The sequence below is a fragment of the Nyctibius grandis genome, chromosome 20 (assembly GCF_013368605.1).
Source record: "Nyctibius grandis isolate bNycGra1 chromosome 20, bNycGra1.pri, whole genome shotgun sequence".
NCBI classification, from domain to species: domain Eukaryota; kingdom Metazoa; phylum Chordata; class Aves; order Nyctibiiformes; family Nyctibiidae; genus Nyctibius; species Nyctibius grandis.
Window position 1 is genome coordinate 5,018,209 of NC_090677.1, and position 14,515 is coordinate 5,032,723.

The 14,515-nt window shown below is 46.7% G+C and overlaps 1 protein-coding gene across 4 annotated transcripts in view; it reads right to left on the reverse strand.

The window, feature by feature from the left end:
• The window catches only part of TET1 (tet methylcytosine dioxygenase 1), a 71,260-nt gene extending 58,343 nt beyond the window's left edge, over positions 1-12,917 (reverse strand). For 3 of the 4 annotated variants that reach the window (XM_068416640.1, XM_068416642.1, XM_068416643.1), the window contains exons 1-2: positions 12,845-12,917; positions 1,680-3,734 (exon numbers count right to left, since the gene is read on the reverse strand). In XM_068416640.1, the coding sequence (XP_068272741.1) occupies positions 1,680-3,611 (1,932 nt within the window). In that variant the 5' untranslated portion in view covers positions 3,612-3,734; positions 12,845-12,917. Of the gene's footprint in view, positions 1-1,679; positions 3,735-6,257; positions 6,339-12,844 lie in introns of those variants that run through there. The other variant, XM_068416641.1, reaches the window with a different exon arrangement.
• Between the last annotated feature and the right edge of the window lie 1,598 nt (positions 12,918-14,515).

Genomic DNA, 14,515 nt, shown 5'->3' on the forward strand with positions numbered 1-14,515 from the left:
CAACAAGAAAAGCAGTATGTTTAGCCTAGAAAACAAAGGTCGACAGAAAAGCTGGAGTGCTTCCTTTCACCCACCCTGCCAAAACCCTTCTTGAAACATGGCTTTTAGACCACTTCCTACCTCAACTCCACCAATTCTCTCCCATGAGCTTCTTCAAACTCACTGACTAAATATACAAAAGGATGTAATGTCACTACTCATTTGCTGTAAAAAGTCAGGATCAGTCTCTATCACTTTTATTGTTTTTATATATATCTTCAGTCACATTATAGCTGTCCCTCCCCTCAGTTTTGTTTTTTTGAAGAGCATTTAGGAGCAGTTGAGACACAAAGATGTTTTTGAATGAACTCCGAGCCAAGCTGTTTAAACCTATTTCCCTAAACATTATAACTTAAAATATACTTCCCCCACAAAGGGGAATACATCATATCCCCTCACTGCTACAAGACTTTTCGTTCTGCTTGCCTACCTTAAAACCAGAACGGCCTTCTCTGCAAACCCTGGTAAGCACAGGACAGAGTGGTGAAAACAGGAGGTCTCCTGAGATCTCCACAGCTGACAGGAATTTCTACTTGCTGTAAGAACATGCCCTTTTAATAAAACTGCTATCAAGAAAGGTTTTGCAGGTGCATTCTCCCCAGTGTGAACTGCTCCACTTGGAGTACAAGCTGGTGCAGAGACTTGAACCTCAGTTTCCCACATCCCAAGGCAAACGTCCCAGTGTCTTAACCACCGAGACAGCATCTCCCCCTCCGTGGCTCTGGTACCATTGGATCACATAAAGCAGAAAGCTTCCAGCAGGACGTGGAGGTGCAGAGGCTAACTCTGCAGCTCAGAGGTCAGGGAATTCAGTTGGGATGTGGGAAATCTATGTTCAACTCCCTACTTACCTGATTTAAAGCCTGATCTTGAACTGATCTCTCTCAGAAGGTCAGTGCTGTTATCACAGGGGGTAACAGATTGTCTTTTTCCCTCGTCTTTGTTCCAAAAGTAATGACCTGGGTTATAAAAGGCTGATGGATCAGAAAAAATGAGGAAGAAACACAGAAAAAGAAAGTATGTATGGGGGATGTGGTAAAAGACAAAGGGAGACAGGCAGGAGAAATGAAATGAGAGAAACAGAAGAGCAGGCAATTAGAAAGGCAGAGAGATGTGAAAGGGGAAATGCAGCTACAATTTGATCCTGAAGTTAACTTTATTTCCACCAAATCTGTCATCACAAGCAAATCATTTCATCTGAATTAAAGAGCAAACAGCCTGCCTTCCTTTCCTTTTTAACTGTGTTTTGAAATACAGACCCTCTCCCTAATAATTTGCAGTCTGCTAAGACTACCCTCATTCTCTGCCCCCGCCCCATTTTGCACTTAAATCTTTCTCACCTATTCATGCCCTCAAACAATTCATTGTTTTGGCCAATATGCTGATATCTGGAACACAGAGTTAAAGCCATACTTACCTCTGATTTTATGCGTTTACACAACAGGAACAAGAATAACTTCAGCTCACTTTAACCTACACCTTCATAGATGACAAGAGAAAGTTACTATACAACCTGTTAGCTCCAACAGTAACCCTAAGCTCTCTAAAGCTGTACAGTGACCAGCACTTCCCTTTGCAGAATTTTAAGACGTACCTCAAGCCTCAAAAGAGTGACTTAATTTACAACTTCTTTGGCTTACCTCAAAAGGTAGCGTGATAGGCGGCGGTGGCTTTTTCAGTTCTTCACATTTTCTCTTTTTACATATCCGGTGACTAGTTTTGCGTTTCCTGCAACAGCTGCATTCTTCACAATTTGTCTTCCGCAGACAGGGCTCACAGACTCCACAGCGCCTTCGTTTCTTTTTCTCTAGCATAGGGAGCAGAGATGAATATGGAACAGGGTAATCACCAGCTGGATTTTTAAGAGAGGATGGCCCTGAGGCCTCAACTGCTTCAGTGCTGTTGCTCACGTTGTCCTGAACCAAATTCAAGCTTACTCCGTCTCTTCCCAGCTGTGATGAATAATCATTATGCTGCAGTCTTGAGTCAGCTGGCAAATCTGCATTTATGGCTTTTTCTGAGGCAAGAGCAGAGATTTCCGTGCTTGAGGGGAACTCCAAAACAAAACCTTCAGAGAATTGTCCAGAGCTTTCACCAGAGATTTTATCAACTGTGCTTTTTTCTAAATCTGGATATAAAGTGGGGACATAACCTGAATTCAAAATTAATGTCTCTGCATCAATACATTTAACAAGCTGTTCAACGTTCTCCACTTCGGTGTTGTATAAAGAGGTATCGGAAACTGGTTCACATACTGTAAATATGTTTTTTGAGTCAGATTCTGAATTCTCTCTTGTACAGCTCAAATCCAAATTTGAGTCAAGTTCTTTGTGAACAGGTACAAAATCCACAACCAGTTTCATGTGAGATTCTGCAAGTGAGCTTGCACCTTCAAAATGTAAAAGTGAATTTGATTCAGTGGCAGCTACAGAGCTGGAATTTGAACAAACGTCTTTATTCTCAGACCCTAAATCCCAGCCTGCCTTCAAGCAGGGCTCTGCAAGCGAGCTTGCATCTTCTAATAAATGTTCTTGTGAGTTAAACTCAGAGGTAACTATAGGTGCAGAATAGGAGTTTTGCTCTTCACTAGGTAGCACCAGGTCTGACTCTGCTTTGATGTGGGATTTGGCAAGTGGGACTGACTCTTCTGACAGTACTGCTGAGCTGAGGTCTGAGGTATCAACAGAACTGGAGTCAGGTTCTTTACTGTTAGGCACCAGATCGAAGGGAGTCTCTGCACACACCTTCGAGTTTGATTCAGAGGTGATTACGGAGTCAGAAGGAGAAGATGGAAGCACAAGCGCAGCATCTTCAACAAACGCTTCAGCCGAACTACCCGTATCAAGATCGCTGGGTGTCTGCTCATAGGGCAGGTCTTCATGCTTGTATTTCACCTCTGACACTTCTGTATTGTCATCAGTTACCTGACTGCTTGGAATGGAGTCATTTGTTTCAGGTATTTGTACCTCTTTGTCTTGACTGGCACACGTGGTAGCAGGCTCTTCGCCTACACTACATGGAGTATCTTCTACAGGCAGAGGAGCTAACTCATTTTCAGCTAAATCTTGTTTTAAAACTCTTTTGCCTGCTTCAATGTTTTTTTCTTCTACTACTGCCAGGGCTTCTTGTTCATGTTTTTCCTTTGTTTCTAGCCTTTTTTGTGCTGCAGTTTTCCTGGGTTTTGCAATTGTTGGAGTTTGGGACAATCTACGGGAGAATGATCGGTTACGGAGAGACATTGTAAAGCCATTGATGTTGAAGGAATCCTGGTTATGAAAGAGGATATTGTCAGCTTTCTCCAAAGTCACCCAGGATGCTCCAGACAAGGTTCTCGTTACACTGCTCCTGAGAAGTCTACCTGAAGAGCTCACGATTGGTTTCTTTTCTTGCTGTTTTTTCTTAACATCTTTTTCTTGCGCTGGCTTTTTGCCTTTTCCAGAACTAACAGCTTTTGTGGAAGCCTTTGTGGTTTTCTTTCTCACTTGGCTAGATTTCTTTTTGCCCTGGTTAGTTTTCCTTTTGCCTAACTCTTCCTTTTTGACTAATCTGGAAGGCCTCGCGTGGTGAGCCATGTCTGCGGAGTAGTAGAAATGTTAAGAGGAGAGATGGAAAAAAATCATGAGCTCTTGAGAGAACTTTTCAATAGAAAACTGCATACTCCCATTGCTGCTCTCTGTGGTGATACAGCATTAACTCTGAAACAGAAAAAGATATAAAATTGCATTAATATAAGTTTAATTAATGAAGGGTGCACATATATTAAACTGACCATTTTTTAATGTTTAAAAATACACAGGTAGAATTAGAAATACTGGTATTGGACATTATGTTCAATTAACACAAAAGCTTTGAAAATATTAGTCTATTGCAAAATTGAAACTTGTCCAAATGCCTATAACACAAATGAAGCAGCAAACAGAGCTCAAACGACCAGGCAACATCACATATTTAGTTAATGTCTGTTCCAAGAAGTCTGAATTTTCTCAGCCTTACTAACAGTTCATCAACCACCCCTTCCCTTGAGTAAGAATGGGTAAAGTTTACGTCCATAGCTTTATGTTCAACAGTGTATTTATCACTGTAAGGACATTTAGGAAAAAAAAAAAAGAACAAAGATGAGTTTAGCTGTGTATGCACTCCTACATCATCACCAGGGCATCTCTCATTCTTTTACCATTCATTGGCTGCCCACCATGGTACAATTCCAGATAAAACGGGAGAAGTAACTAGCTCCCCAAAGATACCTGACTTGTGGTGTTACTCACAGGGGAACAGGACCAGGGAAGAATTGCCTTTCCCAGCGTTGTCTCCCAGGATAACATACCAGCACACTATATTACATTGAAAGCCTTGATTCTGTCCTGTCTAGCTATATCAAATGTGTCATGTAGGCAGTCGTCTCTGCGTCATCATTATGACTACTAACATATTTGCCTTCAACTAAATACCACACATTTGTCCTAAGCTTTTGTCCCCAAACACAACTGCTATGCAGAAGTCCCCCAACTCCCCAAATAACAATGCAGTCATCTCAGAAGATACACATACAACAGATTCTTCATGCTCCAAATCAATTTCCTTCAAGATGGGTTGGGTTTTTTTAAATGTAAAGCAATTCTCATAAGTACATGGTTTTTAAGCACATACTGCTTTTAAGTACCTGTGGAAGGCTTTTAAAGTTTTATTTAGCTGTTTGATCAGATGGGTAGACAAGGGCAGCCTAAAAATGGGAGCAAGCAGAGCCAGAGCAAGAGGCTCTGTAGTCTCAGGCAGGAGGGTGCCTTCCCTTCATCATGTTTCCTTTGAATTCCTTAAGCCAGAATCACAGAATGGTTAGGGCTGGAAGGGATCTCTGGAGATCATCTAGTCCAACCCCCTGCCAAAGCAGGTTCCCCTACAGCATGTTGCACAGGGTCATGTCCAGGCAGGTTTTGAATATCTCCAGAGAAGGAGACTCCACACCCTCCCTTGGCAGCCTGTTCCAGTGCTCTGGTACCCTCAAAGTAAAGAGGTTTTTCCTCATATTGAGAGGGAACTTCCCATGTTTCAATTTGTGCCCATTGCCCCTTGTCCTGTCACTGGGCACCACTGAGAAGAGTCTGGCCCCATCCTCTTGACACCCACCCCTAAAGTATTTAAATCAAGTCACCTACAGGCCACCTGCACCTCACTGATGGGAAGAGGGAAAGAAGAGTAAGAACAAGAAGCATGGGGATGATGTCTAAAATCCTGACCTCTAAGTAAAAAAAAAAAAAAAAAAAAAAAAAAAAAAAAAGGAATCCTGGCTTCTAAAGGAAGTAGAAAAGGGAAGAAGGGTGCTACCAGGCTCCTGACAGCACCACTCCTTCCTATGACCCCACCTTGAAGCCAGCAGAGTGATCTTACAGAGGCTGCACTTACCCACAGCCTGGTCTGAGCTCTGCTGAAGCTGGGGAGAGCTATGCTAGTGCAGCCCAGTCTACTTAACACTCCAGAAATGTTCAATGGTACTACCCTGGCCAGGTTTGGCTGGTGTAGGGGAAATGAAAAGGCACAGGGCACGTGAAGAGCAGGCTCCACGAGCAGAACAGACCCCCAGATCACAAAAACGCATCTACAGCACAAGGGGTGCAGAAAGCTTACAAACATCCACACCAAACAGCACTACCCTGCACCAAGATAAGCTCATTAGCCCACCGAGGGGATGGTCTAGCACAGCCAACACACACAGCCTCTGTATGGGACCACCAGCTCCTGCCACTCCCCAAACCAGCACGCTGGCAGCAAGCTTGTTTCTGACCGCCTCAGCCCTGAACAGGCTGCCCAGGGGCCACAACACTTACGAAGGCTAACAGTAACTCCCAAACTCCCTTCCAACAGCTTATTTAAAGCATTTTGAAGCCTAGCTCTTGTTTGTTCAGCAGCAGTAAGCCAGCTGATCCTGTGTACTACAACACATAAACCGAGCGTTTTACCTAAACATGCTGTGATTATTCTGTATCATATCTTCATATTACCTATCAGATGAACGTTATTACCGAGACAGGAGTTTTTCCACACACTCAGATACCATTTTAGAGCCAGTATTGCTGTACAAGACAATACTAAACACACTTGTTAAGGTCAGATCAGAAAATAATGCCCAGCAAACACACGATAAACAAGCTAACAGCATCCCTACTTCATCACAGCAAAGCACACAACCTGGAGAGACTAAATAGACAGCTATAGTTGCTTACAATTGCAGGTAATGCTTCAAAGGCCACAGGAGAGACCTGAACAGCTCCCACAGAAGCACTCTATAAAAGCTGGGTCAGACACTGAAATAGCAAAATAAATACAAAGCTGAAATGAAGGTAATCCGAGTGCTTTCCTCCCCCTACCCTTCTCTGGAGATGCATGGGGGAAGGGGGACATGGCCATTACTACTCACTCCATGAACTGAGTGTCAAAGAGGGCATCGGCATCACGTCAGCAGGTCCATGAAATAGTTGTTGGCAGCCTGCAAAGAGCTTCCCCAGTTCCTTGTGGTTTTGACAGAGACTGGGCTCCTCATTCCAAATGATAGCCTGGAGGGCTGCAAAACCAGTTGGAAGCAAGCAGCAGGCAGCATATCTGTAGCCATTAGCAGCCAAAGCTACATAACAGTAGCAGGAGAGGAAATGCGAGCTGCTTTCAGAGAGTATAGCCAGGAGAGCAAGGGAGAAAGCAAGCAAACAACAAGAAGGGCCAGGCAACATGGGAATGTGTGAATCAGGAGGGGAGCTGAAGAGACAACGTTTTTTCTCTTTATCAGCCCTGAAAGAAACAGAAGCAGAATGACAAGAGAAAACAGGAGATCTGGAGTGGAAACAGAGACTGGGTTTTTGAAGATACTGAACGTGCATAATGCTTTGCTCATATTACTTCTCTACTCAAGCAGTTGCCACTGCTGTTGTGGAAGTTTGGGAAGCATGATCATCAAAATTATCAACTAGAAGCTTCATTTGTAACAGGTTTGTATTTTTTTTTTAAATCGTCATTATAGTTATGTGATACTGTGTCTTTCGCTGGGTTTGGAAATTGCAATACAGTTGCTTCAGGACTGAAGAAGCAAAACCATCCTGTGGGTGGGTTTTTTGTTTTGTTTTGGTGTGTTTTTTTGTTTGTTTTGGGGTTTTTTTGTTTGTTTTTTCCTTTTGATACAGAAAAACATACCTGAATGTAGAAAAGTATCAAAGCCAAAGTGTTGCTTCTTTTCAGGGCCAAAGTTAGAGGCTATGACCACCAAGTGGCTGAAGACTTCTCTTTTTCTTGGTAAACAAAGAATGCTGATATTTGTAGGAAACTGAATGGCATTTAAATACTGCATTAAAGAAGATGGTAAAGGCCACCAGTATTTGTCTTGCTCAGGGATGACAATACAGGGGCACAAGAACAGCAACAGTTTTACCCATTTTGTTTCAATTTTGTCACTGGAGTGAATTTAGGTTTTTCAGAAGAGATCTGGGCAATAGACCCCTAAAGGAAAAAAAAAAATAATTTTTTTCAATTAATACTTGACTTCAGCTATATTTGCCTGGGACTCTGAGCACCTGACCCTCAAGGTGACTGTAAGCTCTTGGGAGAAATGCCTGTCAGCAAGGGATCTTCGCTTCCCTTAAAGAAAGCCCATAGTCTTGATGAATACTAGTCCACCACAATAACCTTAACCACTAGATAAAAACTGTCTAACTTTTTTAAATACACTGTTTAATAAAACTAAATTACATTGTTATTTCTTTGTTTACTCTTCCACATTTAGGACCAAAATATTAGGTAGCTACAAGCTCAGTATTCAAGTTTTGTTTTGTGTAACACTAGGAAATACTTTATCTTCCCTTTTCCATTTAAAGCACTGGTAATGACTCTGTCGATGCCTGCAGCAGCTGCAAATTGCCTCATGTCACTTCTTAAGGACAACAAATGTCTGTATCACATTGGTCACGTTTCATAGCAACAAATTAATTATATTTCCAAAATATTTATGTGGACTTAGCAGGATTATCAAAGGTAAACCTCATGGGGCAATATAGTAACTTGGCAGTTTTCCATCATTCTGGAGAGAAACAAATTTACTTCAACACTCTCTTCCAAAAGCTAAACCAGGTGGGACCTACCATACCCTCCCTGAGAGCAGAGAACAGGCGTCTCTATGAAGTAAAGTGGGTAATAGGTACAGGAGGGTTTGCAGGGAACTGCCCTAGATAGTAACAGTGCATCCCGAAGCTGTTTGTTACTTGAGCTGACTTATCTCTTCTAATTCATGTGCAAAGCTGAAAGCTGGTTTTAAGGCCAGTTGCTTAAGTTTTGCCTATTTGCAGTAATAAATCTGGAGCAATCCCACTGATTGCTATAATCCTCAACAAATACTGCTAAAAAGCTAATCAAGGGCTAAATCTTTTAGTCCCATCTTGGTCAAAATTCCAAACAATTATAATGAGAATTTTGCCTACAAAATAATTGAGGAATTTAACCCCATATTGTTTTTTTCTGGAGTAATTCCAGCAGTAACAAACCACAAAAAAAACCCACAACCCAAAACAACCCCCTGCTTTTCTTATTTACTTTCCCTTTACATGAAAGGATAAAAAAAATAAAGTGAGTTTTCCTTTTAGAGGTAGTGTCCATCAAGATTCTGTTCCATAACTTGACTCTTGTTGGAAGATTGGGGGAGGGAGAGATTAAAAGATGTGTTCTCTTAAAATGGTGGCAGCTTTTTTAAGGCATCATGAAAGAGAGTGAGTGACCCCTGAACAAACACAGCTGCATGGGGGAAAAAAATGACACAGCTAGGACTAGTTGAGCCTGGTTTCACTACAGTCAGATGCACTAATTAAATACACTTTGTTTCAGTGTTTAGGTATCTTTTTTTAAAAGTCGCTTGAGATTGGCCTGGTGGGGAAACAAGACCTGGAAGCTTTCATAAAAGCACCTTAATAATACACAGGTCCCAAGCAATAAGGGCCGCAATTTGACTTAGAAGTTGTCACACAAGCTCAGATCTACAGCCTTGAATGGAAAAGCATCTCATCGTCCAGCAGCAAAAGCTCTAGAGGAAGATGCAAGACACCCCAGAGAAGACAGATATTAGAAAATCTGACCCTCATGTTAGATGCAAGTTTTTTTTCACAGTCTTTTCAGGATTATGTCATATCATCTGCATATTCTTCCCAGCTGCACCCAATGTCAACCTGCTTTTCAGTCTTGCCTGATTCCCTGCATCTAACACATTGTTCTGTACAACACTTTGTATATGAAAAGAAGGGAAATGGGTTAGGAGAAGGGAATTAGCTTCAATTTTCCCTTTCCCCCCACTCTTTAATCCTTGAGTACCCATTTGGTTTTGGTTAAGAAATAAAAATGAAACTTCTCATCTGCCTTCTCAGCACCGTGGGTTATTTAACACACAGTCTTGTAAAGAGGCCTCTCCCCCTTTGCAGGGCAGGCGGTGGGATTTCCCCGAGCTCCCCCTGCAGAGGCACCCCCAAGGTGCCCCCTCACTCACCACCCCACAGCCCCCAGATCTCTCCTCCTGCAGTCCTGTTTCAAGTGGTGTTTCCATAACCTCACACACCATTCAAGAGTACTGTTTTCCATGTCACTATGTGTAAGTTCTCCACTCTCCAGGATTATGCCACTCAAGGCATATTTTATCCACATATATTAAACCTTGACTTAAGTCAATACTTTCCAGTAGCATAACTGCAAATCTGGGACAGGCACTGCAGGATGCCACCTCAGTTTCTCAAAGCCAAAGCAGTACCCTCAAAGAATAAACCTTTTCTCACTGACATCAGTAACACCAGGTGATGATGAGCAGACCAAGCACTAAGGCCTTCATCCTAAATTTTGGTCCTTGCTGGACCCGGAAGGCCACCTCTGTGCTTGGAGGATAAGTCTGGATAAGGCAGGACTGCCAGCACGTCCTACCTCCCTCCGCTGCATGGGGAGCTGAAGACAGCTGCAAAATACAGACTCACAATGAATTCAGCAAGAGATGTTGACGTTTCGCATTTTGCAACGTCATGACTTCAGCATGCACCTTGGAGCCTGCACAGTGAGTGAAACAGATAAAAAAATACCACAAAAACAAAAAGCCCTCCTGGTTTAGGGAAAGCTCTATTAGAACGACAAAAAAAAAGTGTGGCAAGGAACCACACATGCTTCAACCACAAAACCAGATTAAGCCTCAGACAAACAACTGGCACCAAAAACCCATTGTGAAGACTCACACCGCATGTGCAAGCACCCTCCCTCCTGCCCAGGCAGCAGCATGGGCTTGCTTCAACCTCTGTTCAGTGCAGCCTTCACAGGGGGAATGCTAAAAAAGTAAAAAGATACCAAGGAATTTCTAAGGGTTCACCAAATGAAAGCCTTTTCCACCAGAACACTACAGGTACTTTTAAATTACAAAAAAAAGCAAGCAAACCAAACTAAACCCCTCAGCTAATCATATGCCCCTCAAATTCTGCATTTATGCTGTTTTAAACACTGTATTTTTTTTGTAATATGTGACTCCATTCTTCAGGGGGTTTGCCTTTCCTTAACAAGGGAAAGAAAAAACCCACTAACTGAATCACCTTATCTCAAACTCAATTAAAAGGGGGAGGTGGAGGGAAGAACCTTCAGGCAAAGATTAAGCCTGGAAAATTTCAGCCTGAAAGGTGTTTTGAAATGTAAGTAACTGAAAACAGAAAGCAGGATGGAAATGCTTCGGCCAGCTTTGACACCCATGGGTAGCACGCCAGCCATAATCAAATGCTATCAGTCAGGATTTTTAATTATTACACAGTGAAGACTCGGGTCTTACAGAAACCACAAATATCAGGAAGTTCCTTGGTACATCTCACCTTGAAGCCTTCCCCAAATACCTGCTTTCTGCAACCCAGCCCTCCCTTGTCTCCTCCAAGCACAACCAACCCCTCCTGTCCAGAAGGACTGAGCCTTCATCCTGAGAGCAACCACCACCCGCCCTGCTGCTGCCAGAGAAACTGCTTCTGAAAAGCACAAGTCAGCCTTCTCTTCCTTTACGGACAGGGTCAGACCAGGCTAGCTGCCCAATTTTGCCCAGACCAAGAAAAAAATGCTACGTTTTCTGGAATCAGTCTCTACTCCTAATTTGTGTTGACTGACATCAATGAAAACAAGGTGATTACTGCACAGAATAGCCTTCTGCCTCTCCACCAGTGTACCTTAAAAATAGTACTGAGCACAGCTGGGAAGAGCTACTGTTTGGAAGATTTTTTTTATTACTTTTATTTTCACAGGTTTCTCCACTGGCTTTAAGTTTTAAAGAGACACCTTTGCCCTAGAAGTCTGCTCAGCCACATTTAAATATCTAACACTGCAAGTGCCTCTTTGCCCAGTTTTACCATTACTGCATTAACACTTCTAGAAAGAGAGCTCTTTGGCCAGATCCACGCTGGTGCATCTGCCCTGGCCAGCTTGTTTAGAGGGGCCGACCCTCACCGCCCCACACGCGGTGTGCGCTGACGTTGGTGTGCTGGTGTCCTGCTCTAGATGCCTACTTACACGCTCCCCTCTCCTCCTTAAAGGAGTAGCACCTCACCACGCTGGGCTGCTGCTCTGTAGGCCGAGATGCAAGGGATGCGGACTACATTGCTCTTTAAATATCTTTGGGGTGCAGGATAGGCTGGCTGGGCGTAGGACAGGCGAGGCACACAATTGGCGCGACTCCTTTGACTACCGCTGTGCTTGTCCCCTTTGCAAATCCAGCACGCTCCACCGCTCGCTCCTCAGCCCCTAGCAGCCATACCTTTGTGAGGTTAACTGGTCCTGCCTCCCAGCAGGCCACCCGGTCCTTTTTCCTTACCCATCCCATTCAGCGAAACCCATCCTCTTCCCTAGCCCCGTCACGAGCCCGGCGGGGACCGTCCCCGCCAGCACCAAACCTCCAGTTGCGACAAGGCCACCACGTCTTCTCCCCCAGCTCCGAGAGCAGCTGGATGGGCACTCGGCGCCCAGGAGCACCTCGGCGGCTGCAGCCCCGCCGGGCTCCGGTTCCTTTGGTGCAGGCAGGCGGACCCCGGGCCGGGAGGGAGGGAAGGGGCAGGCAGGGCCCGCCTAGGGGGGAGGCAGCGGCTCCTCGTGGCCCGGCCCCGCCGCTGCCCGTGCCCCCCCCAAGCCCAGGAGCCCTCCCCGGGGCTGCAGACAATGGGGCCGGCCCCAGCGGGAGCGCTGGGGACCCGCAGCGCCCATCCGGACGCGCCCGGCTGCTCCCGCGGCAGAGGCCCCGCACACCAGCGGCACCTCCCGAGGGTGCTGCTGCTGCCCGGCCCTCGCTCGCCTCTTCTTCTCGGGGGGTGGCTGCGGGGGTTTTCCGGCTGGCCGGGGGCCCGGCTGCCGGGCAGGGTCCCTTTAATTGTTCCTGCCCTCCGCGGAGGCTGCAGGCAGTTTCTCTCGCCTGGCGGGTTTTTCCAGGCAGGCTCTGGCTGCTGCAGCGCAAACACGCTCCAGCACAGCCAGGGAGACCGGACTTTTTCCCTCTTTCGGCCAACAAACTGCGTTTTGCATTTGAATAACCCCCAGCCTGCCCGCCTGCCTGCCTTCCTCCTCGCCTCCAAAACGGCCCGACCCGCGGGGCTCCGAGCCCGGCCGCGGGGGTGCCCCTGCCTCCCCCCCCTCCCCGCTCCACCCGAGCTCAACTTTGCAACGAGCCAAGCGGCTCAGCGAGAGGGGAAAGGGGGCGAGGGGAAAAAAAAGAGGGGGGGTCCGAAAGCAAAGGTCTCCGTCCCCCCCCCCCACCTCCCGCAGCAGCCCCGGGACCCGTCCCCCACGCACGTACCAGGGCTGCGGCGCGGCCAGCCCGCAGCTCCGAGGAAGGGGCGATGCCGGCATGGCTCGGCGGTCCGCGCTGGGAGGCGGGGGGGGGGGGGGGGGCGAGGCGCGGGTCAGGGCCCGGGCCCCCGCGGGCGGGCGGCTCCCATGGCGCGACGAGCCCAGGCGCGGGTGAGGGAGCCCCGGGCCGCGAAACGTGCTCTCGCGGCGGCGCGCCTCGCCCCTGGCCGGACCCTCCGGGAGGGAGCGGGGAGGGGGCGGCTCGGCGGGGCGCTCGCCGCACCGAGCCCTCCCGGCAGGCGGCAAAACGCGCCCTGGATCCCCGCGGCTGGAGCGGGATTCGCCGCCCCCACCGCCGCCACCCCACCCACGCCCCCGCGCTGCGGGGCGATAGCGGCAGCGCCGGGGCTGGCCCGGCACGGCCCCGGGGAGAGCGAGGGCGAGGAGCGGCGAGGGTGGCGGCCGTCCCTCCCCGGCGCCGCAGTCGGTGTGCCAGGCTGGTAACGCCGGGGATTATTTAACAACGACAAAAAAATAAACAAAATTAGGATAATAAGAGAAAAGGCAAATTATTCCATTACTTGCCCAGGCTACAGTTTGACATCGCACGCCTCCTGACCAGGAACAGAGGTGACACCCTCTGAATCATCCCTTTTTTTTTTTTAGGCTGGAAGAGGGAAAGTGTGACAGGCAAGGGCTTCGCCGGGGGCCAAAGCCCTTTCCCCTTACATGTGCCACCCAGGAGACCCCCAAACACCTGCCTCCCCCTGGGCCCGGCCCTCCCACGAGTGGGGCGAACACACCCAGCCCCGTGGGGAGATGCTGGTTGAGAGGAAGAGCTGCTGGTTGAGAGGAAGAGCTGCTGGTTGAGAGGAAGAGCTGCAGAGCAACCCTCTCCCTCCTGCAAGGAGGAAAAAAAAAATAATGAGCCTTGCTCTCCCCATCCCCCACCTCATCCATCAAGAGCCACTGATGATATGCGCTGCTCCTTCCCAGAGGGAAGCGGGTGAGCAAAATGTTATAAGAGGAAGAGTCAGTCCAGCCTTCTTACACGACTCGTTATCACTACAGCCTTTTGTCAGAGTGGAAAGCAGACCACCAAGTCTAACATCTCTTCAGACTGGAAAACAGTTGTTGGAGCTGGTTATCCATGAGACAACATACACCAGCAGGACTTTTCAAAAAAGCTTCATTATTATTAAGTATCTAGTTGTTGCAGTATAAAACACTCCAAATGTGAACCAACCCATTCAAATGCGAACCTGCAGAGGGGCTTTTCAACTGCATGGGAGAGAGCAGTACTGTCCACATCCATTCTGATAAAGATGCTTTAAATGACAGTGTTTTGCTAACTATTTTAATTGACACACGGGAAAGGAGAAGCAGTGACACAGATCAGCACAGCTTGTTACTGCTGCAGTTCAGTGCCAGTAGGTAGCCCATCACCAATTTGTACCTCTGTCCTCTTCTCTCCTCCCTTTTACTTCCTTGCAGTGAAGAATTAATACAGCGTGGGAATCTTAGCCAAGCTCATAGACATTTCAGATGCAACAAGGCAAAACCAAGAAAAGGTACACCTGAATTTTGAACATTTGCCTGATCCGCTCTCAGATAAGTTTAGCAACACACCTGAGTTCTCTTTGCTGGGTGTAACCATGCCATCTCAGTCTGACAGTTT